This window comes from Perca flavescens, chromosome 13 (genome assembly GCF_004354835.1).
Source record: "Perca flavescens isolate YP-PL-M2 chromosome 13, PFLA_1.0, whole genome shotgun sequence".
Classification (NCBI taxonomy): Eukaryota; Metazoa; Chordata; class Actinopteri; order Perciformes; family Percidae; genus Perca; species Perca flavescens.
This window is the reverse complement of record NC_041343.1, coordinates 15,195,896-15,223,505: the sequence shown is the minus strand read 5'-3', so window position 1 is coordinate 15,223,505 and position 27,610 is coordinate 15,195,896. Positions and strand designations below refer to the sequence as shown.

Here is a 27,610-nt window from a genome sequence, read left to right as displayed (position 1 = left end):
ACGGCATTATCAAAGACATCAAACTTTTGTAATTTCTTTTCTTTCACCTTCATTTATTGAGGGGGGAGTTTCACTATTTTTAAGGAACACCCTGATAACACTCACACTGTTACACATTCACACCTGGAAGCTGTCCAGTACAATCACAGTCTGATCTGCTGGATGCTGAGCAGCTCCACTGGAGCAGTTGGGATTAGGGAGCACTGCTTTTCACTTTCCAAAGCCAGATTTATCCTGCCAGTGATTGAACCAAGTCGCAAGCCAACTTTTAAATGACAAAAACAGTAAAAGTCCTGCATTGAAAATGTTACATAAGTAAAGGTATGTAAGTATTATCAGGAAAATGTACTTAAAGTATTAAAAGTAAAAGTACTCAATGCAGAAAAATCCTCACATTTTAGAAACTGGAAACGATCAAAACAGTTCTAAGTTTAATTGTCTAATCATTTAAGTTGTACTTGTAGAGCTATATATTGTTAATTAGATTAATTTATAATAAAACATCGTATTTTATAAACTGCATGTGGTTTGTATGCAAATAATCTTAATTCGTAAAGTATCTAGTAACTAAAACTGTCAGATTAATATAGTGGAGTAAAAAGTACAATATTTCCCTAAAATACTCAAGTACAGTACAAGTACTTCAAATTTGTACTTAAGTACAGTACTTGAGTGAATGTACATTCCACCACTGCTCAAATTGGTTTTGAGCCAAATTGAAATTACTAATACATCACATCCATCCATATTTTTTACTCTGTACTGCCTGTGTAGGGTCACATGGGACTGAGGCCCTTCCAGCTGGTGATGAACAAAAGGGAAACATTTATAAAACAAGAGGGTGTTTCAATCCTGTTTGAGACAATGTTTAAGTTTACTAAACACTATAATTTTACAACAGGTTAATAGAATTAATGAAATGTTTTGTAACAGTGTGATACCATTTAAACTAGTGATATCTTTAGGTTTTGACAAAAGCTTTTGTTCAAAGTGCATATAACATACTAAGCATGTCTTTTTTTCAGGATATATCCCTTTTAGATAAAAGTACTGTGTCTTGTTTAACTTCCTTCATCCTTTCATCCACTTAAATGTTTTCCTCCTTTATCTCTGCTCAGCAAGTCACTGTGTTCTGTCATTAGAGGATGTGTGTTTCATAGGAGCTTCTCCTTTCAAGATAAAATTACTGAACAACATTTTCAGACAGCAGAGATGGCATGTACTCATGAATGTGAATATAAAATAATATTACAGTGGGTGTTTTTGTGAACTATTTCAGTAGAGGTGTTGTGTAGTGAAGCATTCACAATGAGGCTGGTTAAACTTTTACCTGCCTGGTTAATTAGTCTGTGTTTTAAGTGTTAGGAAGGATGTAAAGTGGAATCACACAGAAACAGTTCACTGCACCCCAAACACTGTTACAGGATTAACAACTCAGCGCAGGCCGTCTGACATGGCAGAGACACACGGACTAATGATTACGCTGCTTATTATCTTGGAGAAATTGTTACTGACAAACACAAAAGGTATTGTAACACTCAGCAGCTCTTCCTACAGTTCACAGATGAGTGATTTATTCTCAGCAAAGGGAATTAAATAGATAGGATGCTTTATATAGCTTGCTGTGTACAATATTTTTTTGCAGTATGTAAGAAAATGCTAAACTGTTTGGGTGGAATGCCTGAGTTGAGATTTCTTTTGGTATCATTATCATTTGTAAGCTAATTTTAAATTTGCAAAATCAAAAGGATTTGATGGTGAATGTGAGTTGAAATTGGAAACATTTCTTTGTAGTTCTGGAAAATATTTAAAAATCCTTGCAACAAGGGGAAGGTGAATAAGGTTTTGTTCCATTGAAAAAGCAGTTTTAGGTAAATAATGATACTTGTTTTTGCTGACAGTATACATGTTACTTCATAAGAGTATGTTTTTCACTGTAGAAAGCACAAAGCTACGATACCCATCCATACACTGATGATATCAATTTACATAATTATTAATGTTGTAAATGCCAGACAGGCCACAGTAAGAGCACTGCATGGATATACACTAGATCTAATTCATATGTCAAGAAGTTAGTGTAATGTATTGTCAGTCAAGTATGTGTTAAAGAATGACACCAGGCTTTAAAATTACAGCTGTTGCAGATAACATTAGTTTGCATTGATTTCCACAGCTGCACTGTGTCCTCAGCGCACGTTACCCAGCTGTAATAACTGCACACATCTGGGGGACTGAGCAATCATTTGGGGTAAAGTGTGACTCTGATAAAAAACAACTATTTGCAAAAAACAGCTCAGATAGTTATTAGACCATAAAACACAGAGGAAAGAAACTCTTTTGTAAGAATTTTGCATTTCTTTTCATGCTGTTATGAAATATCAGAAACAGAACCACAATTAAATGATGCAAAAGTCGAGGATTCCTAATTCTGACACGCTGTTGTTGTTTTTGTCGTCGCCGCAGCAACAGCAGATGTGTCTTTGAGGTCAAATGAAAAAAATACTGAAAGCATCAGCAGTGCAGCAGCAGTGACCTGAAATAATAATAATCACGATATATATATTTTCTCAGATTTCAGAGTAGACAGTTGTTGTTCTAAACTGTTGGTGAAGTCTGTTGACTACAGACCTTTAGAAATTGCAAACCCAAAACACCACAGATGTGGCTGGAAAAGCCTACAAAAAATGCCTACAAGAATGTGTAATTATTAAGTTACTTTTACTTTTCTTGTTTTTGTCATACCGTAGAGAATAAATTTAAAAGACAAATGTCTTAAAATACTGAATTTTAGATACAGATACAGATAACGTTATTGTCCATTAGATTTGCATAAATGGAAATGTGGCACTGGCATACAGTACAAGACAACACACCATAAACAACAGTAGATGGCAATTGTGCATCTTAAAATCCTAAAGTGACAAAGTGGTCTAAACGCGGTTGTTGTAGCAGTAGAGTAGAAACAACCGAAATAAATACAGATAAGTATGAAAAGCAACAAAAATAAATAATAAGAGGTAAAGAAACTAAAATAGAACAGAATACAATGGTAAGAAAGAATATTTCAAGAAAAATGACATGATAAAGTGACAGTGGTGTGATTAATAATAGAGTCGACAGGTCTATGTAAACAGTGTACACCAGACTGATAAGGTTAAGTAATGGAACTTAAGTGTTTGTCTGTAATAATCTAATAGAATATAAAAATGTAAACTAATATTACAACAATGCATGATGCTCAGCAGTGTTTAACAATAAATACATAAATAAATGTAGATTTTTGACCCTTTTAACCCAGCAATTAATTTTTTTTTAAATATATCCTAATCATATTATATTTCTATATAATTTTTTTACAGGAAAATTACAAAACTGGAACAGATGTAGCAATACGTTTATTTTGATCAGCACAACTCTAAACTGTTAAATTAGAAGGACAAATGTATAAACAAGGCAGTGCTCTTGAATCTTAACAGTAGCTTTATCATCTCAAAGTCTTACTACCAGATGCCAACGTCACCTGCATCATCCCTGATGACTGCATCCTGCCCTGTAGCTTCAGACCCACCGGAACTGTGGTGATCCACTGGTACAAGCAGCAAATCCCAGTTCATAGCTACTACTACAACAAGGACCAGTTTGGACTCCAGAACAAGCACTTCAGCGGAAGGACTTGCTTGTTCAACTCCCACATCCCTCACGGCAATGCCTCCCTGCTCCTCAGGAGGGTCAAAGTTCAAGACAAGGGCAGGTACAAATGTTACACAAGCACACGGAAGGGCAACCAGGAGATCTTTATCAACCTTGAGGTGAAAGGTGAGTACAATTTGACGGCATTGCAGTATTAATAATTTTGCCCATTTCACTACTCTTCCAAGATGTTTTAGGCTTTTTTTCTTTGGTCTAAAACTAAGGAATTCGGCACTGATAAAGCTTTGAGTGTTAAAGCGTCTCCATTCATAAATTACACTCAGGGACGTGACAACAAGGTGGAACATTACGCACTCTTTTTTTCCCCCACTACTGCCCAGCAGAAAGGCTCTTGGCTGTGTCTTAATGGCAAAGCAGCTGGAAAGCAGACAGCAGCAATTAATGGTGGACTGTCATGTTATCATATAGAGAAGTTATACACTCAGTTTTAGTTGTTGAAACAGTTTTAGAGAGGTGTTGATTCAACTTTATGGTCGTTTTAGAGGATGTAGACTGTGGTGCTGTTGAATTGCATTGCAACTGAGTGTATTTTTTTTTTAAGGACAGGAAGGACATTTTGCTCATTGTTTAAATGTTCTGGCATTAAGGAAGATAACTAGAAAAGAGCATTGATGCATTAAAAAAGAGATTTATAGAATTGTTGCATTTTAGCAGGATTTCTAACAAATCCTGTGAGGAGACTAGTGCTAAAAACATCCACATAAAAAGGGTGTATAAAAGGATTAGTTTAATTTGTGACCTAGACACTGCAAGGTCCAATCTAACAGTCAAGTTTTCACTTAAAAACCTTCCATTGTGTGCTAACAAGTGTCTGGATGCAGTCTGCACTAGTTATGCCATTTTAGCCATCTGCCCAACTATAACAGTACAGTATAGTGAGTGGACCAGGGCTTTGGAGTGCAGCAGAAAAGCACCATCTGTAGGAGATTTGTATGAAAGAGCAGCTAAAGGCCAGCACTGTAAGGTACATGAGTGAGAGAACAACATCTCGCATCACGTGACTGTTTCTGGCACCCCATTCACTTCAAAACAAACAAGAATATGAGAATCACACTTACAAAGTTGTTGTAGCCAGTAGCCAGTGCCGCGAATGTAATCATATCCCCATTAAATACTCACACTGTTGTCTTTTCTGCTTTTCTCCCAGCTCTCATCCAGTCAGTGATCATGGAGATGACTGATGAGATGGTGACCTGCTCCTCTCACAACATCTACCCCGTCCCTCAGGTGACATGGGCCACAGATCCCCCCTCTGCCCAGAAAACTCTAGAAAATTCAACCATCAAATCAACAGACCACAAGGGTCTGCTCACTGTGGAGAGCACACTGAGGATTCTGGGTAATCTCTCCAATTATACCTACATCTGCTCTTTCATAGCGGCTGACAAGACCCAGGTGTGGACTGCCTCTCGGAAGAACAGAGGTGCGTTTTGATTACATAATGATGTAGTTTAATAAAGAGGATGATTTGTGACAAATAATAGCCAATATCTTTCAGAGGGTATAACACAGGAAGAGGGTCACGCACTGACCATCCCATGCATCGCTCCACACAATCTTCAAAATTTCTCCCTCACCTGGACCTTCACCTTGTCCACTGAGCCCACAGTTATCTTGAGATATGACTCAAAAACCAGACACACCTTTAACCTGTGGGAGGGTCAAGCTGAACTGGACCAGGACCTGCTTCTCCTGGGAGATGGATCTCTTCTGCTTCACAAGCCAGACATTGAGGAGCACTCTGGGACATACACCTGCACCATCTCAGGCCTGCAGAGCAGACACATTGTTCAAACCAAAGTGAACATCACTGTTGCATCAATAAGTGAGTATTAGAGTCTTCTGTTCTGTAAACTCAATGAATCCAGGAGAGAAAATAGAAAAAATACACTAAAAGAAATGTGGCGTGTTTGCCCTGCAGGTGAGGACGAGCAGAGTGTGCAGAGGTCATGGTGGAGCACTGCAGCTTCTGCAGCTTTTTTCTTGTTCACCATTACTGTAGCTCTCCCTCAATGTGTAAGGCAAAGAGGTATGTAAGATATTTACTCTGTGATGTATTCAAGCCTTTGTGATGAAAAGTGAGTGCATGTATCAACTGTAGCTTAGAGACATGTCTATGGTTCAAAGCTGTAAAATTGTTATTTGTTTTTAGCAGCGTAGTCTGCTGGTATTTTATGGCAATATTATGAACGAGAAAGCATTCAGAGAGAACAAACCCCCACCACTGCCAAAGCCGCACTATAATCCTTAGGTAGAAAAGGTATTAGTACAGTAAGTAAAACTGCATCCTGATCCAGATCTGCATAAAAGCAAGATTTATGGGGGATTGGACTGCAAGAGTTCAAGTGAGTCTGACTCATGACCATTTGAATGGATCCTGCTGCCTCTATTGGGAAAATAATATCTAATTTTGCTGGGCAGCTTGTATTTTGAGTTTGTTAGGAACTGCAAAATCACAATGTGTTGAAAATGATTTTTTACAATCATTTGTATGAGTGTAGGTAAAAGTGTTTTGCAAAAAGAAAATGCAAACTGGAAGAAAGTGTATTTATTTGGAAATGGGTGTGGCCTATGTTGACAGAACCACTAGGATCCCGTAAAAAAAGGTTTTTGCTTTTACGCCCCAGAGTGCAGTGCAGATGAGTGCTTTATAAATGGCCAGATGGTGGCATTGTCTGCACCAAAAACTCAGTTTTCAGGGCTGATGGCCAAACCTTTCACTACCAATTAACAGATAAACAAACTAATGGGGCCATTAACAATCTAATCTAATCTAAGTATCGCTCAATATTACATGTGAGATCTCAGTGTCTTTTAGCTGTTGAATAACTCTTTTAGATTTTCTCATACAGGTAAAGCAGTTGAGACCAGATCTATCATCTCACATGATAGATCCAATGGAGCAGGTTTTGTTGAAGGTGGGCTTCACAAACATCTAAGTGCCACAGCTTCATACATAATCGGACAACATGGAGTTGAAGGCAACAGACCACAACTACAGTTTGAAGCACAGGATGAACTTGCAGGCAGTACACCAAACACAGTGGAGGACTGTTCTGTGGCTTTACCACTAGGTACGAATACAGAACAAGAAGAAAAACCAGTAGGACCACCTGTGGAGGGAAATGATGGGCTGCAATCCAGTAGTATGGAGAGGGATGGATGTGGAAACATTGAGGCTGGGCTTCATATAGCATGAACTTCAAGTAACTCGCAGTGGAGGATATTGCACGTATAAACCTCCAACAAACCTCCAGATCAAACATGTGATTCTGTAAAATGTATTAAGAGCATGTGCCTCGCCATGTCTTCGTCAGTGTACAGTACCTGTATCGTATACTGTGAAAAACTATTATTGACATTGAGTGTAAGCTTGTTTTCCTGCATTTAAATAAAAAAAAGAAACGTATTGCAACATTTTCTGTACTGTGCTCTAATTTCGTACTTTTTGTCGGTGATAAACAGAAAGCAATGAACAGATTTATTTTCTGCTATCTGACATCTTAATCATTCAAAGTTGGCCAGAATGGTTAATGACAAGTAGAGTAACATAAGTTGCAGAAGTAGCTAAACAGGTTGCTTTATTTGTGTGTTATTTGTGTATTTGAGTGCACAAGTATTGTATGTCTCCAACGAGTTCCCTCCCACTAACTTCAGCTGTTGTCTTCTCCTGGAGGATGAGTGATGATATCACCATGTGCAGCAGCATACAGAAAAGCAGCAGCTTACCAGTCCAAGCTTTCCTGTATCTTACACTGCCATTGCTTTTATACCCTTCAAAGTGACTAATTTGTGAAGACTGAACCAGCCAATGGATGAACTTACTTGCATGCCAAAAGTTAAATAACCCACAAGAAAACTACAAAAGGTCTGTGTTTGATTTTAACTATGAACAAATTGGCACTAAAGATAGGGACATGATTAAATTGTCTTTTGCCTACAAACATGACACTGCCCAAAGATATCCAGACCACCACCTACATTACACTACAACCATATAAGTACAGGCTCAGTGGCACAACAAACACTCAACCATCTTGTTTTGTGGTTTCAAGTGGGCCTTAAGCCAATTTTCAAATTAAACTGAATCTGATCATCTAGATAAACCCTGCAATTAGCTTTGATGTGGGTTATCTTCACTATTGGCCCACATCCTGCTAATTTTCTTTATGGATATGGACTGTGGGATGACTCCCAAAACGTCTTTGGGACTGCCTCATCTTGTCAGTAAGTAAATAAACATCTTTCAATTGACGCAGGTGTGTGAAGGTTGAGATAGGGGTTAAACATATACTTATCTAGGACCAGGTGAGAAACATAGTTGGATTAGACAAAATGAAGGATGAGTCAACAAGGCCATACGTAACTACATTTAACACCAACAATTGCCTATTGACTTTGGCCTCTTGTGATTGGGTGAGACACTTGAGACTTTTCACGCTGTGACTCAGTCTTCCAACAATTACCAGAGTTGATTGTAGCCTACACCCACTCCCATAATCAGACACCAATTTTTATTCCATCGTTCTCCTCCCCATCCTGCTTTTTTCCACCAACTTCAATAAAAATCACTAGATTCACTCTACACATGGTTTCAGTCTATTATTAAAAAAAATGCATACACATGCAACAATTTGCAGCAAAGCTGTTGGTGTGGTTGTTTAAAAATCTTACCTTTTTGAAAACTTTCTTTGGACAGGAAGTGGAGTAATATTCCAGCGACAATTAAATCTTTGTGTTGGCAATAAATTTAAAGTGACCCACTTTTCAAATGAGACCCTCCTGGGATTTATGTGTAATTTTATTTTCCTGAAATTGTAAGGAATGATAAAGAGAGAGAGAGAGAGAGAGAGAGAGAGAGAGAGAGAGAGAGAGAGAGAGAGAGAGAGAGAGAGAGAGAAAGCCATAGGCAGACAGACTTGTGCGTGTGTGCACATATGTGTGTTTTTATGACAAAGACCCCGGCTCTGTGTCTGGAAGTAATCATCTTGTCCAGGCTGCACTCCGCAGCCCCCTCCCTATGATGTAATTGGAGTTTTTGTGCATGATGATTCAAGATTTTCAGTGGGATTCAGGGGATTTTTCCAAAGTAACGTTTCATTCATTCTACTACCTGAACCCGCATGCTGTTTGGATCAGTTTATATAAGAAGCAATCTATTACTGTAGATCAAATAATGATGAGAGTATTTGGTTTGTTTCATGTTGCAGTGTGGGTAATGTCTCCGACTGTTAGGGTTTTTTATACTCTTTGCAGGCACAGTTAGTAGGGGGAGTGAGGTTGGCTCTGTTTCAAACACAGTGATGGGGCCTCCTCCCGCCTCCACATACGGCTGAAACAACAATCTGAGAGTTGACTTTATTTATTTTTTACAACGTTGAACGTTAATGCCTACTTTTGCCTTTGTGTGAGAACCAGGAATAGTTCATATTTTTGGAACAAACTGGCTGGACAGCAAGGAAACTGTTGCCGTTACAAATATAATGTGAAATGTAGAGAGCAAAGTCTATGACAATGGAGATCAGACTCTGCTACATGACAAATACAGATTAGCAGTAACTCGCTCAAACCAGTGTCTCCATGCTGGAATATGATATAATGATAATATGATGCTGCAGCTTATTGATCGTTGTGAGGTCAGAGTTCTGAATCAGACAGAAAATAAAATCTGTGCTAATGGGGATTAAACATACAGATTCATTTGACACTTATAATTAGAGCTAACAGCTTTAATGATTCCTAATTTCCTTCCTTCTTGCCTTTTGTTTTTCTCGAGATAAGAGCAATCCCCTATCTAACCAGAGAGGGGCAGCAGCAGCGCCTGATGATGAAAAGTAAACACACACACACACACACACACACACACACACACACACACGCCCACACACTTTCCCCAGTCCCCACCGCCCCCTTCTCTTCTGGAGAGGAGAGTCTGAGCTAAAAGTTGAGGTGGGAGGTGGGATCCTGTCTGATCCTTTGTCATATGAAGACTTCTCTGCTCTTTCAGAGAGAGAGAGAGAGAGAGAGAGAGAGAGAGAGAGAGAGAGAGAGAGAGAGAGAGAGAGGGAGGGAGGGAGCGAGAGGAGTTCAGCTTCAGCAGCAACAGACGCTGAAAAAAACTTGCAACTATGTGAATGGGACAAAAAGCAAAGGTTAGTCGCTTTTCTTTTAATCGCAGAAGTGGATTCACTCTGCTCTTACTGTAAATGCCCTGGTCGATACTAACAATGATGCTCCGGGAGAATCACGCGGCTGCACTTTATCTAATTACACCGCTATGTCAGACTTAAAGTAGGTTTGTTTATTACATGCTGCATGCACAGTTATTGCCAAATGTAGAGATGTGAACATATGCATATAATGACAAATTACTTGAACTGAATTGTGTGTTTTGTAAGTCAGGCAAAAAAAATGTGCTAAAAGTCAAGGGAATTGATTTTGAGCTGTCACATTTATCTGGTTTGGTTAAGAGGCTAAAAGGGGTGGTTCACTCTAGCTATCATTGCTGGAAAATGACACAACCAATTAAAAGTGGATGACAGCCAACGGTGGTTATTAGTAGCCTACTGTTGACTACATCATGTGTGTTCTTGTCATGCCTTATGTTGAATCAGGTTGTCTTATTGTAAAAGCAGCTGCATTGAGTTAAGAGCTGAAATGATTAGTTGATTAATCAATAAGTTGATCTAATCAATAAGTTGCTCCAAAACAAACCTTACTAATATGGGTATTTGCTGCTTTTTCTGTTTTTGTATTGTTGTAAACTGAATATTGTGTTTCGAATTGTTGGTCAGAAAAATTCAGACATTTGAAGATGTCACTTGGGCTCTGGGAAATTGGAAGAGCTATCACTATTTTCTGACTTTTTTATAGACCTATGATTGAACTTAAAATAATCTTTATTTGCTGGCCTAATTGATTTGAAGCTAATTTATTTCGCAAACATTTAATATGTCCTATCTGATTTTTCTTTTTAAATTTTTATTGAATTACACATGTTTGTCTGGGCAGTGAGCGAAACTTGTAAGGCAACAATGGCCTGAGACTTATTAAGGTATTTATTTTAGCAGATTATCCATGGCCATTCCACAAACTGTTTACATCATTATTTCCTCCCACCCCCCTTTTTTCAGGAGGTCTGGAGAATGAACTCATGCTGATTGATTGTGTGACTGTGTAAAAGGATACCCTACTTCCTGTAAGCCCTCTCTCCAGACAGCAGGAGCAGAAAATCTTGGATCTCTGTCTTTTTCTGCAGTGTGTGTGTGTGTGTGTGTGTGTGTGTGTGTGTGCATGCGTGCGTGCGTGTGTGCATGCGTGCGTGCGTGTGTCCAGTCTAGATTGACCCAGCCCAAATTTCTGACTTTAGCTGCTGTCTTGGCTCTGAGGGAATACTTTGGAGGGGTGGTCATGAGATTGGGGCTAAAACATTAAGGTGCAGAGTGCTGCTTTTCAGACTTGGATTTTATTGGTGACACTGAGCCAGCCATAAAAACTTTCCTCTGGATCTGTTTTCCTACTTAGTCTTCAGAAACATTTTTTTCTTTCCGTTTAAATATGCACATCTGAAATATCTGCTTGAATTGAGCTATTGTTGTAGAGTTGTTAGAGGATATGTTGGGGGGCCGCAAGGCATGGATTCAACTTCCTGTGATGTTCTTTAAATCTTTTGTTTCTAGATTGAAAATGCTGCTGTGTGATGTGGCAGTAATACTTGTATGTTAGGAGAGTTAAACTGATTCAATTGTTACGTTCAGTATTTATTTGAATTTCAATAGGTAATATTAGGATGTATCCAATTTATATATGAGGCATAACTCCTTTTGACAATATTAAGAATACAAGAAGTTGCAGTCTTTTCATGTTGTGTGAGTTTTATATTGATCCCTTCCCTTTTCTTCTTCTCAGGGAACAAAACATGTAGGGCCCAATTGAATCCTGCATCCTCAGACTGAATCAGAGAAAGGAGGTCAGTGTGATGAACAGCATGCTTCCTCAGAGGAGTACTGTCGCCACACTGGGCTACAGCTCAGGTAAGGCAACATTCAAGAAAAGTTTTAGTTGTCTTGTCATATCTTCTAATATTGATCACTTTAATTGGACCAGTGAGCTGCAAATCTTACAGTAAACTTATATATCATACTTGTACATTTCACATTTAATATTTTATTGCATATCATTATAATCTTTTAATCAAACCTATCCCCCATCTGTGTTCAAAGAATAGAGTTAGCTGAATGACAATAAACAGGATTAGTTTAACTGGCTAAAATCAAGCAAATCTGGATTAGTTAAATGCTTTATGAAGCTTATTGAGTTGTCTGCATAACTTTCCTTAACCTGGAACCTGGAACAGCTTTTTTTGCATCAGTCCATGTTCAAGACTTGAAGGGCTTCTGGGTTTTAATCAAATCAGAAAAATGTCTCTTGGAACAGGCTTATAGCCTATATATTTTCTGAATAAACACACAAAATGCTGATAACTTTAGCTACAGCTGTTTTTAAAAGAGGGAGACACAAGCTTTAGTCCTTCAGGAAGAAGTTAAGTTAAATCATTGTCACATATTTGCATGACAGTATTCAAGGTTTTTTTTGCAGCAAACCAGAATTAATTTATAAAACCCAAATTTGTGAAGGAGTTTTTGTGACAAAGAAGTACAGGAGGTGGACATATATTCCTTTGGTATGTCCTTTGGGTGTGCGTTTTTTATATCCATTACAGGTTTCTACCACATCCTCACATGTATTTTATATTTCTTCTTATTTGTATTTATGTGTGTGAAACAAAATAAACTAAACTATCACAACTCAGCTTCCAGCCACCCATGACTCAGGGCACTGTCCTTACACTGCTTGCTAAGATATTTGAGTTGTGGTGGAAGTGATTTCTCTTGCAGTCGAGACTATGATGCATTTTGGCTTGTCTTGGTCCACCAGCATTCTTCCATTTTTAGAAGAAGCTTAACCACTGATTGAGCCAATGTTTGTATTGGGCTCAAAACTGTATGAGCATACATTCTTCACTGGTCCCCCCCTCCCTCCTCTTACTCAGCATACGAGTGATAGCACTTCTCTTAGCTGAGCTGGTGCTTATTAAGTAGGTTACAATAAACCTGACTCTATTACAGAGTCCAAAAAGGGACAGGATTTCATGCTCTACCAACTCTCTTTTCTACAGACTGTGTGAAGATTGAGCACAGCGGCAGTGGCTCAGTGGGTGGGACATTGCTCAGGAGCTCTCGCTCTAAAGCAGAGCTACAGGACCTGATGGAGACACTGCAGCGCAGGAAGAGTGCTCTGGAGGCCAGTTTGAGGGCAGCTGAGTGCAGCCGCACGTACCTCAGCGTGCCCTCACCTGTTGGATCCCAGTCCACAAGGCCACCGTCAATCCTCAGCAATACCGAACGGCCCCCGTCTGCCTCCAGAACTTTTTCCTACATGACCAGCAGCAGCAGCGTGCCTCCATCACCTCGACAAGGTGAACGCCAGCTGAGCCCTAACGGCTTACATCGTCATTCCCACTCTCGCCACCAGTCACAAGACAGCCTGCTCCTCTCTTACGCAGCAGATGGAAGCTCTCTGCTCTCCTCCTATGGGCAGCCCCTACCTCGTTCTCCCAGGGTCAAAAGTGGAGCAGCCAGCGTGCCGTCCAGTCCTCGCATGGGCCGCAGGCTCTACTCTCAGGGCAAAGCTGGACAAGACTCCCGGCAGAGGAAATACTCCACTGGCTCCCTCCATAGCCTGGGGACACATAGCCGTTCTCTGCCACGGCTTCACAACGCAGCAGAGCCCCCTGCACTGTCACTACCATCACGACACTCAGTGGGTTCCCACAGAGGAGTGGGCTCAGCAGGGCAGCGGCGCAGTCTCTCCTCCCTCGAGCAGCCACCAGATGTGACAGTACCAGCCAGCATGCCCAGCACTCCCAGGAGGGCCAGCCTGGCCTCTCTGAGCTCTCTGGGTGTAGAGATAGACGGGACAGGCTTAGATCTGGGCTTTGGAGAGAGGAGGTTATCCTTTGGGAAGGGTGGGCTGGGTCCAGGACAAAGGGTGGGCAGCATCAGCTCCTTGAATGGCAAAGAGGAGCTTAGAGATTATCACCAGCACCAGAGAGATGAACGACTCAGGGAGCAGAAAGTGCAGAGATTGGTGAGTTTCAGTTTGAACCTAATTCATCCACTTTTCTACTCAAACAACCTTTTAACACCTTGTTTGACCTTGTTTGAAAGCATGAAAGTTAATAGTAAAGTAACTATAGCATCACCTGTCTAAAGGAGTGCCAGCGTCTCGAGACCATCTTAAACCTGTGCACTGAGTTTGGCCATGTGGAGAGAAAGCCGGCGGGCTCAGCTGTTTCTGACCTGCAGAAGATCAATAAGGAATTGGAGAAGCTGCAGGTGTCAGAGGATGAGTCAGTGTTCTCTGACTCTCCCAGCAGCGCTGCTCCAGAGAGCTGCTTTGGAGCCAAAGCTAGAGACTTTCAACTCGCTGAGGATCAGCAGGTCAGCCAGCGTCAGCAGAGCAGCTACAGAGAGGCCAGGTCCCACTCACCTGCTATCAGCCTAAACAGCAGTGCTCCCTCACCCTCCACCCACCACAGAGCCAAAGTAGGTGTTGCCAAATGCATGCTTATCAACAGGTCATCATAAACATTAGGTCAGGAGGGCGAGATTGGATATTCATCAATTATATGGAATTACAAATTAAATTAAATCCCAGTCAACCTTCAAATGTAAGGATTTAGTTATAAATGGGTCATTGTATTGTTAGATTCATTAGAAAAACAAGTCAAATATATTTTATTTATAAAGCCCAAAATAATAAATTGCAATTTTCCTCAAAGTGCTTTATAACAGAACAAAAAACAACAAAAAGGAATTAAAGCTGCAAGCAGCGTTGAACAGGCCCTCGCGCCTCTGAGCGCGTTGGGGTTACTGGCAGACGCTGCTCCTTGCAACCGTGCATTTCTGCGGCAGTCACACACCGCAAATCGTCACCAATGAAAAGGGAACTCCCTGCTGAGTTCAATGATACCTCACACAAGGGTCTACCTTAAACGGGTCACCAGTTATGAAAGGGGGCGTGGCTTACGCATAGGGGGAGGGCCAAACCATCACCAATGAATAAGGAAGTCTCTGCTGAGTTCAATGACACCTCACACAAGACTCTACCTTAAACGGTTCAAATGTTATGAAAAGGGGCGTGGCCTGAGTAAGTGGGCATGGTTAAAGTATAAGGTGCGGCTCAGTATCACATGTAGACCACACATTGTAAGTTTCATGTAAATCGGATGATGTTTGTCATATAAGGCGCATTTCCTGTTGCCAGCAGGGGGCGCTATGACCAAAAGTCAATTTTGACCTGTAGATGTCCTCGGGCATTTACGAAATACGAAATTTCGGGCAGATATGACAATGTACATTCAAGTTACAACAACTTCTTTGTTCATTGCTAAACACTCAAAATGGCCGCCACGCCACGCCCACACCGTTTGACAAAAAGTTTTTCTTCTAATAACTTTTCATCTTTAAGGTGTTGAGATGGTACAGACCAAATTTGAAGTCCATCGGATGAAATCTCTAGGAGGAGTTCGTTAAAGTATAGCACGTATAGTTTTGGGCCTACTTCCTGTTGCCACTAGGGGGTGCTATGACTTTGAGTCAATTTTGTCTGGTAAATGTCCTCAGAGTTAGAGTCTCATGAATCATGAAATGTTTTGAGCCAATTGGACAATGTACACTCAAGTTACACCCACTTCCTGTTTCAATGGCAAAACACACAAAATGGCCAGCCCGCCACGGCCATGCCCTATGACAAAAAGTTTTTCTTTTAATAACTTTTCATCTTTAACGTCTTAAGATGGTACAGACCAAATTTGAAGTTGATCGGATGAAATCTCTAGGAGGAGTTCGTTAAAGTATGACGTGGAAATGGTCAAAATCACACTAATTTTGCACTTTCAATTCAAAATGGCAGACTTTCAGTTGGGTTTAGGGTATGGCTCCAATGACGTTCTTTGTACGTCTTGACATGTTACATATGTGTACCAAGTTTTGTTAGTCTACGTTAAACGTACTGCAGGGGCTCCATTTTATTAACTTTGTAGGGGGCACTAGCGAACCATTTTTGTGCGGCTATTTGCGAAACCCTTAAAATATGTAAATTTTCACCAGACTTGATGCAACCGCCAATTTTGGTGAGTTTTTGAATATGTTAAGCCCCCTCAAAAAGGCAATTAATTTGAAATAATTCCTTCAATTCCAGTAGGCCCTTCACCGCTGTCGGCGCTTGGGCCCTAATAAATCTGCAACTCATTCTGCATTTTGAATAAATTCATTGATTTATCTCCAGGGACCATCTTAACTACATGCAGATGGCTTTTAGATGGTCTGCATGTTTTAATTTCAAATACTATAGCTGATTTCATTGGTTAGTATTTGAGCTCTGAATACTGAATTTGCTAATCTGTAAAATCTGCCACAGGCAACTAAATACCACTAGGATACGTTCTACCCATTAAAGTACATGGTTCTACTACTCAACTTACATAACTAGCTACTGACATTTCATAACAGTAGAGCTGCATTAATTGACTTTCTTGGTACACTTTGGGACAGAACTCAATGATAAGATAATAACTCCCATAGTGCACTATTAGCTAGCATGTTAGCAAACAGCTACTTATCCGGCAGCAGATAGGAAACAACGTTCATTTGGAGTCTTTTCTCTGGCCTCTTGACCAATATTCACTTTATTTTTATCGCAGTTTGTGTCTCCATGAACCTTTGACAAAAATATCAGTGGCTAAATGCTTCACTACTCTATGTTCACTTGTCACTAACTTTGTCTGATTTGCTAACTTTGGTGCTGGACAGGCTAGTGTACAGTGGGTTTACCAGGTTTTTCTCTGTAACTGTTACTGGGACATTTGAATTGATCAGAGCCATGGTTAATGTTATTATAGTCTTGCATTGCCAGACCATCACAAATCTCCACAGTGCTGTGTCAGCGCTGGAGTCCTATGTTCTTTTCCTACTGTGACAAGTCAAAATGTCTGCTTTGAAAAAGGCCTGTTAAAGCTGCAGGAAGTAAAGTTTCTGATTAGGCTGCATCACCTGAATGTTTTTGATGAAGAAGGGAACATCTGCCCTAAGTATATTCACATCTTGTTCTCCTCCTATTTGCTTTCCTCCCATCCTTTCTTCACCTTTTATCAGTTATTTCCTGCTACATAACGAGTGTTAAAGTGAGTGAAGAGAGGACCAAGCTGTAGTGAGGACTAATGGGACACACCCCTCCTGTGGAATGCTGTTTATCAGACTGCTGATAGCTTGTTGATCTTTGTTTGTTTACGTTTTGTAATATCAGGGTAAATCCTTTCCATATTTCCACAGAACACCATTTCAAAGTCTAGTGCAGACTACCAATTTTCCATATATCAAATGTGTCCGTGAACTGTGTGGGAAATGTGTATACAATTATGTTCAAGACATCTAGAATCTTTACGAAATATATATATTTGTGCAGCCATTTCCCCTAAATTTTAAGCAACAACCAGCAGGGTTGAATGGGTTAATGTGGTCCAAAAAACATAAAATCATCGTACATCAAACATTGACAACAATTTTGACTTATATTTGGTTCAAACTGGATTTGTCTCTATTAAAAGTGCAAACATGTGTGGCGTGAAGCTCTTGTGCAGGCTCTGAAAGAAATGCTAACAGCACATCCATGGTGGATGAATTTAGTGTGTGTCTTCCACAGTATTATTCAACATATAAACTTATAGTTGTCGACGCAGATTCATCAAAATCATTGGGTTTTTATTCAGAAGTTTTGTACAGTTTGTGCAATCAGTTTGTACATTTCCTGTTTATATGGGTTGTTAACAGGGAAATCACAGTTGCACAAGACCTCCTTACAGCTTTGATGTTACTACGATTTGACCTCATGTTTTCTCCTATCAACTTTTTAAAATGTGTAACAGTGGGAAGTTGTCGCAGTGGCCTCATCACACATACTGAGAAATTAATGAACATGTTCAATTTACAAAATTGAATATATTGGATGTATCAAATACTGTGATTTTAGCTCCCAGGCAGGCCCCACTCCTCCACTTTCCAAGTCCTAGTGCCGCTAAATTACTGTGCAGCTTTTTTTCCACACCGCGCAGTAACAACCTAACGGTGTGTCTGGTTTTAATGAAGAAGTCCGAGTTTTGTTTCAGCACTCAGCCATTCAAACTCGAGGGAACAGGAAATGACTTTATCCCAAGGAGAATTATTGTGTGTGTGTGTGTGTGTGTGTGTGTGTGTGTGTGTGTGTGTGTGTGTGTGTGTGTGTGTGTGTGTGTTTGTGTTTGTGCATGCACAACTGTGTGCGGGTGTGTGTGAGTGGAAGAATGCTAGTGTATATGCAAGGCAAAGACATGCATTTTTTCCAGATGTTTTGAACTTTATACTTTATACTGAGGCTCTAAATGGATGGAAGACCTTGTGGATGTCAGAATGTAGTGAACACATTTACACAGGTATTCAATATTTTTGATGTGGAAGACACAATTTTAAAACACACCTAGAGTTTATATAAATTATTTCCAAGTTGGGACCATCATTTCTGCAATGTGTCAATTGTGGCAGAGGTTTACAGACTCCAAATAACCCTCTCTTCCACCATCTGCATTCCTCAGTGTGTGCAGGAAGAAAAGTGCTGACAACCCGCCTGGGAAACTATAAATCCTAGAGCTGCTGGCCATATGAGACTGTGACCACCAAAACAATCCTTCTGACTCCTAAAATAAAGAATACCTGATGATAAAGGATCTCTTAAATGTATCTACGTATGAGTATGAATGAGTGTTTGTGGGACGTTGGTAGACGATTAAATACGTGGGAGAACTTTGCCGTGACTGGCAGTGGAGTGCACTGATAGAGATTTCCATTACACCAAGTGGAAAAGAATCCTGCCCCTGTTGTCAGCGATCCAGCTTTGGATGAGTTAAAACAGCAGCCACTGTCGTTGTCTAATCCATAAAAAATGTATTCTACTGGCTGGCAAATTAGTTTAACAACACATATTGTATGCGTAGAAAAAAAATGATCATGTTATACTTTCTGTATGAAATATACAATCACCAAGAGAAGCTACTACCAATACACATTATGATGAGGATTTTTATGTGCATTTCGTAAATGTACATTAAGTATAATTATTTAGTTCTGTGTGTATTCACAAAATGTGAAGTCTCCTGTACAGCCAAGCATTTATATGCATTCCTGATGTCACTACAGGCCTTTGAGAGAGTGCAGCTGAAACAGGAAGTAACGCATATAGAGGAAGAGAGGATTCAAGTTCTGAACAACATAGAGGAGCTGGAGCAGAAGATCAAAGACCTGGACAACCAGATGGAGGAGTCTGTCCGAGAGGTAGACAGCACAATGCAGTATATAAACTGACACCTGAAGAGATTGATAGAGTTTGTTCTCATCTAGTGTCAGATAAACTGATGATTTTTTGATAACTCAAGCATAAATTGTGCAGTCGTTTATCACTCAAGCTCATCACAGTAAAGCTGATGAAGTGAGCTGCGGAAATCCCACATTTTGCTCTTTTGTTTATTTTATTCTATCTGATTATCTATTTAATTAAGTTTGTTTCACTTTTAGTTGTTTTTTTACTCTGTGCTGCTGTTTCCCGCAGATGGAGGTGGAGTGTGCTTTGCTGGAGGGGGAACAGGAGTCGGAGATGGCCCAGCTGCAGAGGGAAAAGGAGCTTCTGGACAAACTTAAGAAAAATATGCATATTGAGAAGACAAGCCACACTGAGAAGTCACAGGTAAATATATAAAATGCTCAAGCCAGGATAGGCTTTTGGCAGACATAGTATGTGGACACGGGTTCTTAGACACTAAAGCCACAGCTCAAGCAAACTCTCAGGGATCAGTTCGGTTCAACCACAGCTTCCTCTAACATGGGTTCAGTTACATTTCCTTTCAAACTAAACAAACAAATTAGGAGGAAATGCTTACAACACCAGATCAAGCAGGTTCATCACAAATTGAATCTGCACAGTAACTTAAAAGGCTGTCTAAAAGACATTTACCTAAAACTGTCCAAATGTGCAAGAGAGAACAAAGAGCTGAAAATGTAAATGCATCTCCAAACAAATTAATTAAACAGTGCTGTGTTTCTGCATGTAGACCTATTAGCTAACTTTCTCTGCAGCAGTATTCTTCTGGTAATCTACTGGATTGAACCCCTAAACTAACTGGACAATACATGGCGGTTTATTCTGTATTCTCCAGATTTAGCTCATGTTAGCAGTGAGCGCCAAGACTCACAAAAACTATCTCAGTTCTAATTTTTTACCTGTGCTGTCTGTTTTACTTTTCTTTTCTTCCCAATTTGTTTCTTTTTGCACCTGTATTATTTCTCTTGACCTTTTTCTTTGTAATCCTGGATCCCTTCTTTTACTTCCTGTATCACATTCACTACTTCTGTTTTTGCCTTGGTATTCCTTAGACCCTCATTTGGGAAGGGGCCCAAATAGTTACCATGTGTAAAAAAAAAAAGTCCATCTGACTACAATTTGGTGGAAAACTAAAATCCCCTAAAAACCTGACATCACTTGGAAGGACAAGAGATGTAACACTTATTATTGTCCAAATTATGATGAATTACTTTGCTAAAAACACCCAAACTGTTTCCATTCGTGGATTTCCATAGAGACATGCACAATCTATCTAAAGTTATAGTTTGTTACTTGTGCCCAAAGTAGATCAAATTCTTAAGCAGGGCATTCTCATCTATTTATGTATTTTTATATTATTATTGGGGTATTGTTGTGTGTGCGTCTGCACTGTTTCTCAGGAGGCTGAGGAGCAGACAAAAAGTTTGGAGGATTTGGAGTTTCAGAAGCTGGAGAAAGAAATGAATCAGGATGAGTGTAAAGAAAATGAGAGCCAAGAGCTGCTGCGAGAGATTGCAGAGTGTCAGCGTCTTACAGTCACACGCAAGGTAAGGCGAGTCAGGAATTGTGAGTGTGCATGTAGCATGTATTGCATGTTTAACATCACAGGCAGGGCTAGCATTGCATCACTTTGAAATGTCTGATTTTTAGTCAGAAATATCTACAGTTCAATTACTAATGTGGGTATTTTTGGAGCATGATAATAGAACACACCAACAGTGTCCATAAAGGAACCAAATTTACACAAGATCTGAAATGTGTACTGTTTTATTGTTTTATGGTGGTTGACTTTTTGTCAGTTGCAGTAACCCTAAAAACCAAAATGCAGAGTTTGAGCCTACTTTCTTGAAGTGCATTTACGTATGTAAATGTTCTGACCTTAATCTGCCAGATCATATAAAATTGAAGCACATTGAAACCCGTAAAACGTTTTGGTGGTCATCATTTTTTATTTTATTTTTGGGGGCTTTTTTCAATTACTACATTGTGGTCTGTCATTAATCTTACCACAGGTTGTGCATGAAAGTAAAGCTGCAAAATTGTGAGATTTGCCGCACAAAGCATGAACTAATTACAAGAAACAGCAATACCAACAATGGTAAGCATGAAATACTATTTGCATAGTTATAAAGACAAAGAGAATGCATTGATTTTTCAATTGAAGGCAATTCCACAGAGAGGGGGCAGAAACAGGGTGAGAATATCACATTAATGTGTAAAGAAGATGTAGTTGTAGGACAATAAATCTCACAAAAAAATGATTTACCATCCCAAAATGAAAATTGCTCTCTGCTGCTGCTGCTGCTGCTACATAATAAAACACATATGGAGTATCTGCTAATGTGACAACATTACTTTGTTTCATATAAAGTTGCAGGATGTTGTGTCTTGATATTGTGCTATTTTTTTTGTCACAGGAAAGACTCACGACGCTGAAGAAACAGTCCTCACAGATTACGTTACAGGCTCAGCAAGAAAGAGAGAATTTCCAGAGAGAGAAAAACAATTTGCTCATCATGCTTCAGAAGGTAAGAACATTCTTTGCATTCTAATGTAGTAAATATTTTATTTCATTTACTTGAAGATCTTAACCTGATGTCTGCAGGAGAGAGATAAACTGGCATCTTTGGAAGGAAAGTATGCAGAGTTATCTGAGGGGCAGACCTTCACCAACAACCCTACAGCCATCAAAGAGGTAGGTGTAAGTTACAGCCACAATTAAACTGTATATTTCCACCAGCAGAGTGCTCGTCTGTCTCTGTCACACAGAGAATGACCTAAGTTTTAATGTCTCAGATTAAAAGTCCTGTTTTCATCTTATTCTTTGTGATTCCTCTGATTTCTGTGATCACTGCAGTACTCTCTGAAGGAAAGGAGAAGAAGCAGCAAAGAAAACTCTTCCCACCCAATTGACAACCTACCTCATAAGAGGAGCCAGCAGCTCCTCACCTCTTACGGCAGATCCCTGGGACGCACGCTTCCTCCAAAGGTCATAATCTTTTTGTCAAAAGTAATCTTAGCAGTCACTAAATGTAGTAGAATCAGTCATTATCTAAAGAATACTGTAATACTACGGTAAAGGCCTTACAGCAAGAATAACCCAGATTGAAAAAAAGTTTCAAAATAATGGTGCTCGATCTGATTCTGGAATGCAAAAGAGGGGATTTCACTGCCCTTATTATTTGTATAGAAAAAATGTTTGAACTTGTGGTCCCTTGAGAATGATCCACCCAAACAGGAATTCACAGTTTCAGTCTGGCTTACAACACCAAACCAGCTCATACTTTGCGAATGAGAGAAGTTCGTGGTTGGGTGAAGGTTGTAGAGCCTGATTCTGAACAGCATGTGTGCTGCTGTTTCCTCCTCAGCCCCACTTGCCTCTGTCCCAAAGCTCGAGCTGTGGCAGCGTCATCTCACAAGGCTTCAGCTTCTCCCCCAGGGACCTGAGCACCCGCCGCCTGCCCAAAAGTGAGTCAGAGTGCCAGATAGTCGCATGTTGTCTGCATCAAATCAACAACTGTGTGACTGGCTTTGAACCTCAGGCATTAATACATGTAGGATAGCAAATGCTGAACTGAAGCAATAATCTGTAGCGTGCCACTAAGAGAGACACATTTAGTCCAAATCTGATATCAAAGAGGACATGTTTGTCTCAACAGAGTACTGTACATTATACCAGATAAGAATTTGTGATTTTGAGGCAAATTACTTGTTTGCACAGTTGGCTCAAAACTTGTAACACATACAAAGTATGTTCATTGGTAATGGCGATATATAATTCATTTGATATGTGTAATGAGGTTTTGAGAAACATGTTTGAAGATCTTGTCAGCAGTTATTACTTAAGGAAAGCATGATATTTTATACTGTAGCACAATAGCCATACCGTTTTTTTTTTTTTTTGTATGACTTCAAGTTCTTTTTAGAAGATTGAGTGTTTTATGCTAAAGAGCAATTCTACAAACTAACAGCCTAATGCAGTAGACATACAGTAGGTCGTGTTGACTCAAATCACATAAAATAACAGCCTTTGTCTTTCTTTGTCCAGTTTAATCAGTGTTACTTGGCCCGGTTGTTGCAGACAGATTTTCATAAAATTATCATAAAAGTAAAAAAGAACTATAAATCCCAATGCTATCCCAATTAGCCAACTAATGAATGAACTGAAACCCTGTTGTTTAGATCCTGCATGCTGAAGGTATTTCCACTGTCTTACTGTAATATTTTCTTCTGTCAGCAGGCAACAGCCGTGCAAACATGAATGAAGACAGACAGAGAAGAAGTGATTTTTGCAGCAGGATGATCTCTGAGCCCAGTGTGTTCTTGGACTCCTTCTCCTACCCGGACAACAGCCAGGCCTCAGATACTGTCAGTGTGGACAGCTCTGACAGCCTGGAGACCAGCTTCTCCGCCTGCTCCCCAGACAATATCTCCAGGTAAGAGAGAAAACACAATGATGTAGAGATGAAAGTTTACTTTTAAAAGTTTAGATAGAGCAAATATGTGTGTGTGAGTGTGTGTGTGTGTGTGTGTGTGTGTGTGTGTGTGTGTGTGTGTGTGTGTGTGTTGTGTGTGTGTGTGTGTGTGTGTGTGTGTGTGTGTGTGTGTGTGTGTGTGTGTGAGTGAGAAGAGGAGGAGTTGTATTTTTTAGAAAAAACATTGGAGTAAAGGCTGCAAAAGATGATCAGGAGAGATATTCTGAAGAGCAAACAGAAAGAGGAAATGCTTTATTAAGAGGCTGTGATGATCTCTGTTTATGTCAGATGAGACAAACATAGCCACATATCTAGCTCTCCTTATGCTTTCTCACAAACAGTTACATACACATTCAATCACAGCCTTTGTAAAGGTGTACATGGCAATTTGTCTTGTCTAAGGGGGGCTTACAAGTTCATTTTCAGGGATGTCCCAGTGTTATTAGAATCCCCTTTTTCCTTTTGCAGAAATGATGGTCCCCTTTTTTTTATTGTTTTAGCTGATAATATGTGTTCAACAAACAGGAGTGTCTTCCCCCCCTTATTAGAGAAATCTGCTTCTTTTTTTTGACAACTCATGTTTTCAATGTTTCATCAGTGCCAGTACGTCCAATATGGCAAAGATCGAGGAGATGGAGCGTTTACTTCGTGAGGCCCAGGCTGAGAAGCATAAGCTCCTCGAGAATCGGGTAATGTGCCAAACCTAACCAAAACATCCTTTGTATATAGATGTGTGTGTTTGATGATGGATGTAATTTACACTGTATGTGCAGGAGCGTGAGATGGAGATGCGCAGGCATGCTCTGGAAGAGGAGCGGAGAAGAAGGGAGGAACTGGAGAAACGACTGCAGGAGGAGACAAGCCGAAGACAGAAACTTGTAGAAAGAGAGGTGAAGCTCAGGGAGAAACAAAGATCACAGGTATTCAGAATAACTGAGGACAAGAGGTTGAAATCTGATGTTCTCTTTTCACCATAAGCTTCGTGCAAATGCTTCTTGAACAATCTGTTGTTTAATTTCAATGGTTTTTTTCCATAGTCCCGGCTGTTGACTCGCTACCTCCCTGTAAGGAAAGATGACTTTGATCTTCACGGCCATATTGAGGCAGCTGGACACAACCCAGACGCCTGCTTCCATCTGGCCATCACTGATAAAACCTGTCGAGGCTTTCTGGTCAAAATGGGCGGCAAGATCAAGACGTGGAAGAAACGCTGGTTTGTCTTCGACCAGAATCGCAGGACACTCACCTACTATGCAGGTGAGTAACTTGTGCTTTCAGTTCTCTGTTGAAAATGTGCAGTTTAAGATGTGAGACAAAGTTACTGCAACAGTGATGTCACTCTTAAACTATGCCAAGACCGAGCTTTGATCACAGTGCTGTCGGTTCTGTTTTTATTCTCCGCTGCAGACAAACATGAGACCAAGATGAAAGGAGTCATTTACTTCCAAGCCATAGAGGAAGTGTACTATGACCATTTAAAGAGTGCACACAAAGTAAGTCAGTTTGTGTGTGTGTGTGTGTGTGTGTGTGTGTGTGTGTGTGTGTGTGTGTGTGTGTGTGTGTGTGTGTGTGAATTTATCATGTGTCTACACATGGATCATTTTCTTTGAATAATGTTGACATCTGCTTATCCTCTTCTTTTCTCCCTCCGTTTGTCTTTTTCCCTCCCACACATGCATCATCTCACCCCTCTCCCCTCTATTTTTATTTCACTTTTCTTTCAACGTTACATTCACTTCCACACCCAAGAGCCCCAACCCCTCGCTGACGTTCAGTGTGAAGACCCACGATCGGGTGTATTACATGGTGGCTCCGTCCCCTGAGGCCATGCGTATCTGGATGGATGTTATGGTTACGGGTGCAGAAGGACACATGCATTTCATGGTGTAACTGATCCCAACAGGTCAGGGTCCACACCACTAAATTCCATTAGTAAACGTTGTGTCACATGAGAAGTTTTGCGCCACTTCTCTTGTATCACCGAGTTGTGTAGGGCTGAGATTGATGTTCATCAGGTCAACAAACAAAAAAATGTACTTCTGTTTACACACTCTATAATTTAATCATATATAACAGATCAAAATAATTGATTTACAGGTTTAATAATTAAGCTGTTTAGTTATTTCTTTAGTTGTTTATGTACCGTGGTCCGTGAGAGGCTGAAGCGTCACTAAATCTCGCACCAGTTTAGTAATGGCATTGTCTAACTTTATCCTTCCTTAAACAACATCTTTGCCATCTCATACTTCAGTCAACACTTGATCAGGGAAGCTTCTTAATGATTAGAGAGATCTGCTACACTTCTAAACTGCGGTACATACTGATGCTGCTTGTCTATAATAGATGCATATCTGCCAAACAGCTTTCTATAACCTAGCCTTTGGTAATGTATGTATCCGCCATGTACAAACCAGATTTTAAGTTCTAGGTCCACCTCTGTTTCGTACCCTCCTCTCTACTTCTGGTTGGATGTCAGGCTGTATCAGTGGGTCACAACTTCTTGGCGATCTTTTCCCGGATAAGATCATCCCTTCTGTACTTGTGTTTGCAAGAATGCACATTTTTATTTCAACTCAGATTTATTATTTCTATATTATCACTAATATTCAAATGTAATTAGTGTGAGTATTATTTTACATTTTTTAACTCAAGCATGTTATTGCTGCTGCCAGATGACAAGCATAAGCTCATCTTGTCTGCTTATTTAAAGCAGGGCTGAATGTCCACCATCAGTTTTCCTTCAAACCACATACATGTCTCCTTGCATCACTTTCATTCCAACGATTCTTAATTTGGGCTTTTTCTTCACATATGCAAACTTCAGTCAGGAGGAGAGATGATTACAGGCACTTTTCAGGTTTTATTGTTATGAATTATTAGTAATTGTTGGCAGATATTCTAATCATAAAAGTAGAAAATCTGACCAAATCACAATGGTACTGGGTGTCATGCCTAACACTGTGCAGCTAGCTCCCTCTATCTATAGTAGAGGCTGCAGGCCTGATATGATGAGGCCATGTTGTGCAGCAGGAATGCTGTACTGTATGTACTGCGTCACCCGCATTTCGTTCTGTTTGTTCACCAGCAGAGGTCCTCAGTGCAGAATTATTGCACTGAAATGCCGTAATGCCCCTGCTTCAGGTCCATACTCCTCAATGATCCATGTTTTCTAATGCTTATATATCAAATATGTGCATGTATAAGCACATGCATATCAAGCTTCAGATTTGTTTTTTGGAAGCTAAACAGAAATGATGTTCAGGATCTTAAGCACTAATCAAATTTTGTTTTGAATGTTTTATAAAATACATATGTTTGATCTGGTTTTTTTTTTGACTATTTGCAACAGTCTGACGGTATTTGATAATTAAAGACCACTATAACACCAAGCTGTTGGTTTACACACTGCAGAGTGCAGGTGAAGCTGCAGAGCTGACAGTGTTGCAGATAAGTTGTTGCCTTTCCTGGATGCTTCTCAGTAAACGAAGGTATCTGTCACGTAAACATCTGATCTGAAAACTGTTGTCCACTGTATGAGACACAAGCCTTGAAATTAAACAAATTACTGCATATATATATTTATATATATTAATACATTTAATATTTTGTGTATGAACAATGGTAATTTTAGTTGACTCTATACTACAGTTTTTTATATGTTTCAGTATGGATAAGAATAAATAATTTTGATTATGAATCATAATTGTGAAATGTCATGGCTACTTTGTGTGTTGAACGTGAACATTATGTTTCACGGGCTGTAAAAACCTGATCATGTTGAACAGTGGAGGTTATCCAGGCTCTTGCTAACCCTAACCCTAACACTAAACCCTTGATGAACTGTTGCTTTGTATGTTAGAGCACTAAAAAGAATCTTTTTAAATTCCAACATGGCAAGATTATGTTTTATCCCATGGATATTGAGTACCATAGCATTAGTTTTACACTGTTAT

General features: G+C 39.8%; 1 protein-coding gene across 3 annotated transcripts; it reads left to right on the top strand.

Annotated features, from left to right (window-relative positions):
• The first annotated feature begins 9,663 nt into the window (after nt 1-9,663).
• Nucleotides 9,664-27,282, top strand: phldb2a (pleckstrin homology-like domain, family B, member 2a). Of its 3 annotated transcripts, none has more exons than XM_028596139.1 (17): nt 9,664-9,866; nt 11,623-11,747; nt 12,893-13,863; nt 13,989-14,321; nt 19,005-19,139; nt 19,414-19,548; nt 20,583-20,729; nt 21,600-21,710; nt 21,788-21,877; nt 22,040-22,171; nt 22,551-22,650; nt 23,423-23,618; nt 24,256-24,346; nt 24,431-24,577; nt 24,695-24,914; nt 25,065-25,150; nt 25,407-27,282. In XM_028596139.1, exons 2-17 carry the CDS (start codon nt 11,693-11,695, stop codon nt 25,545-25,547), a joined length of 3,090 nt encoding a protein of 1,029 aa, XP_028451940.1. In that variant the 5' UTR covers nt 9,664-9,866; nt 11,623-11,692; the 3' UTR covers nt 25,548-27,282. The 3 variants fall into 3 exon arrangements, with proteins under 3 accessions (XP_028451940.1, XP_028451938.1, XP_028451939.1); XM_028596137.1 differs by having other exon boundaries at nt 23,420-23,618; XM_028596138.1 differs by lacking the exon at nt 9,664-9,866 and adding an exon at nt 9,926-10,005 and having other exon boundaries at nt 23,420-23,618.
• Nucleotides 27,283-27,610: the final 328 nt, after the last annotated feature.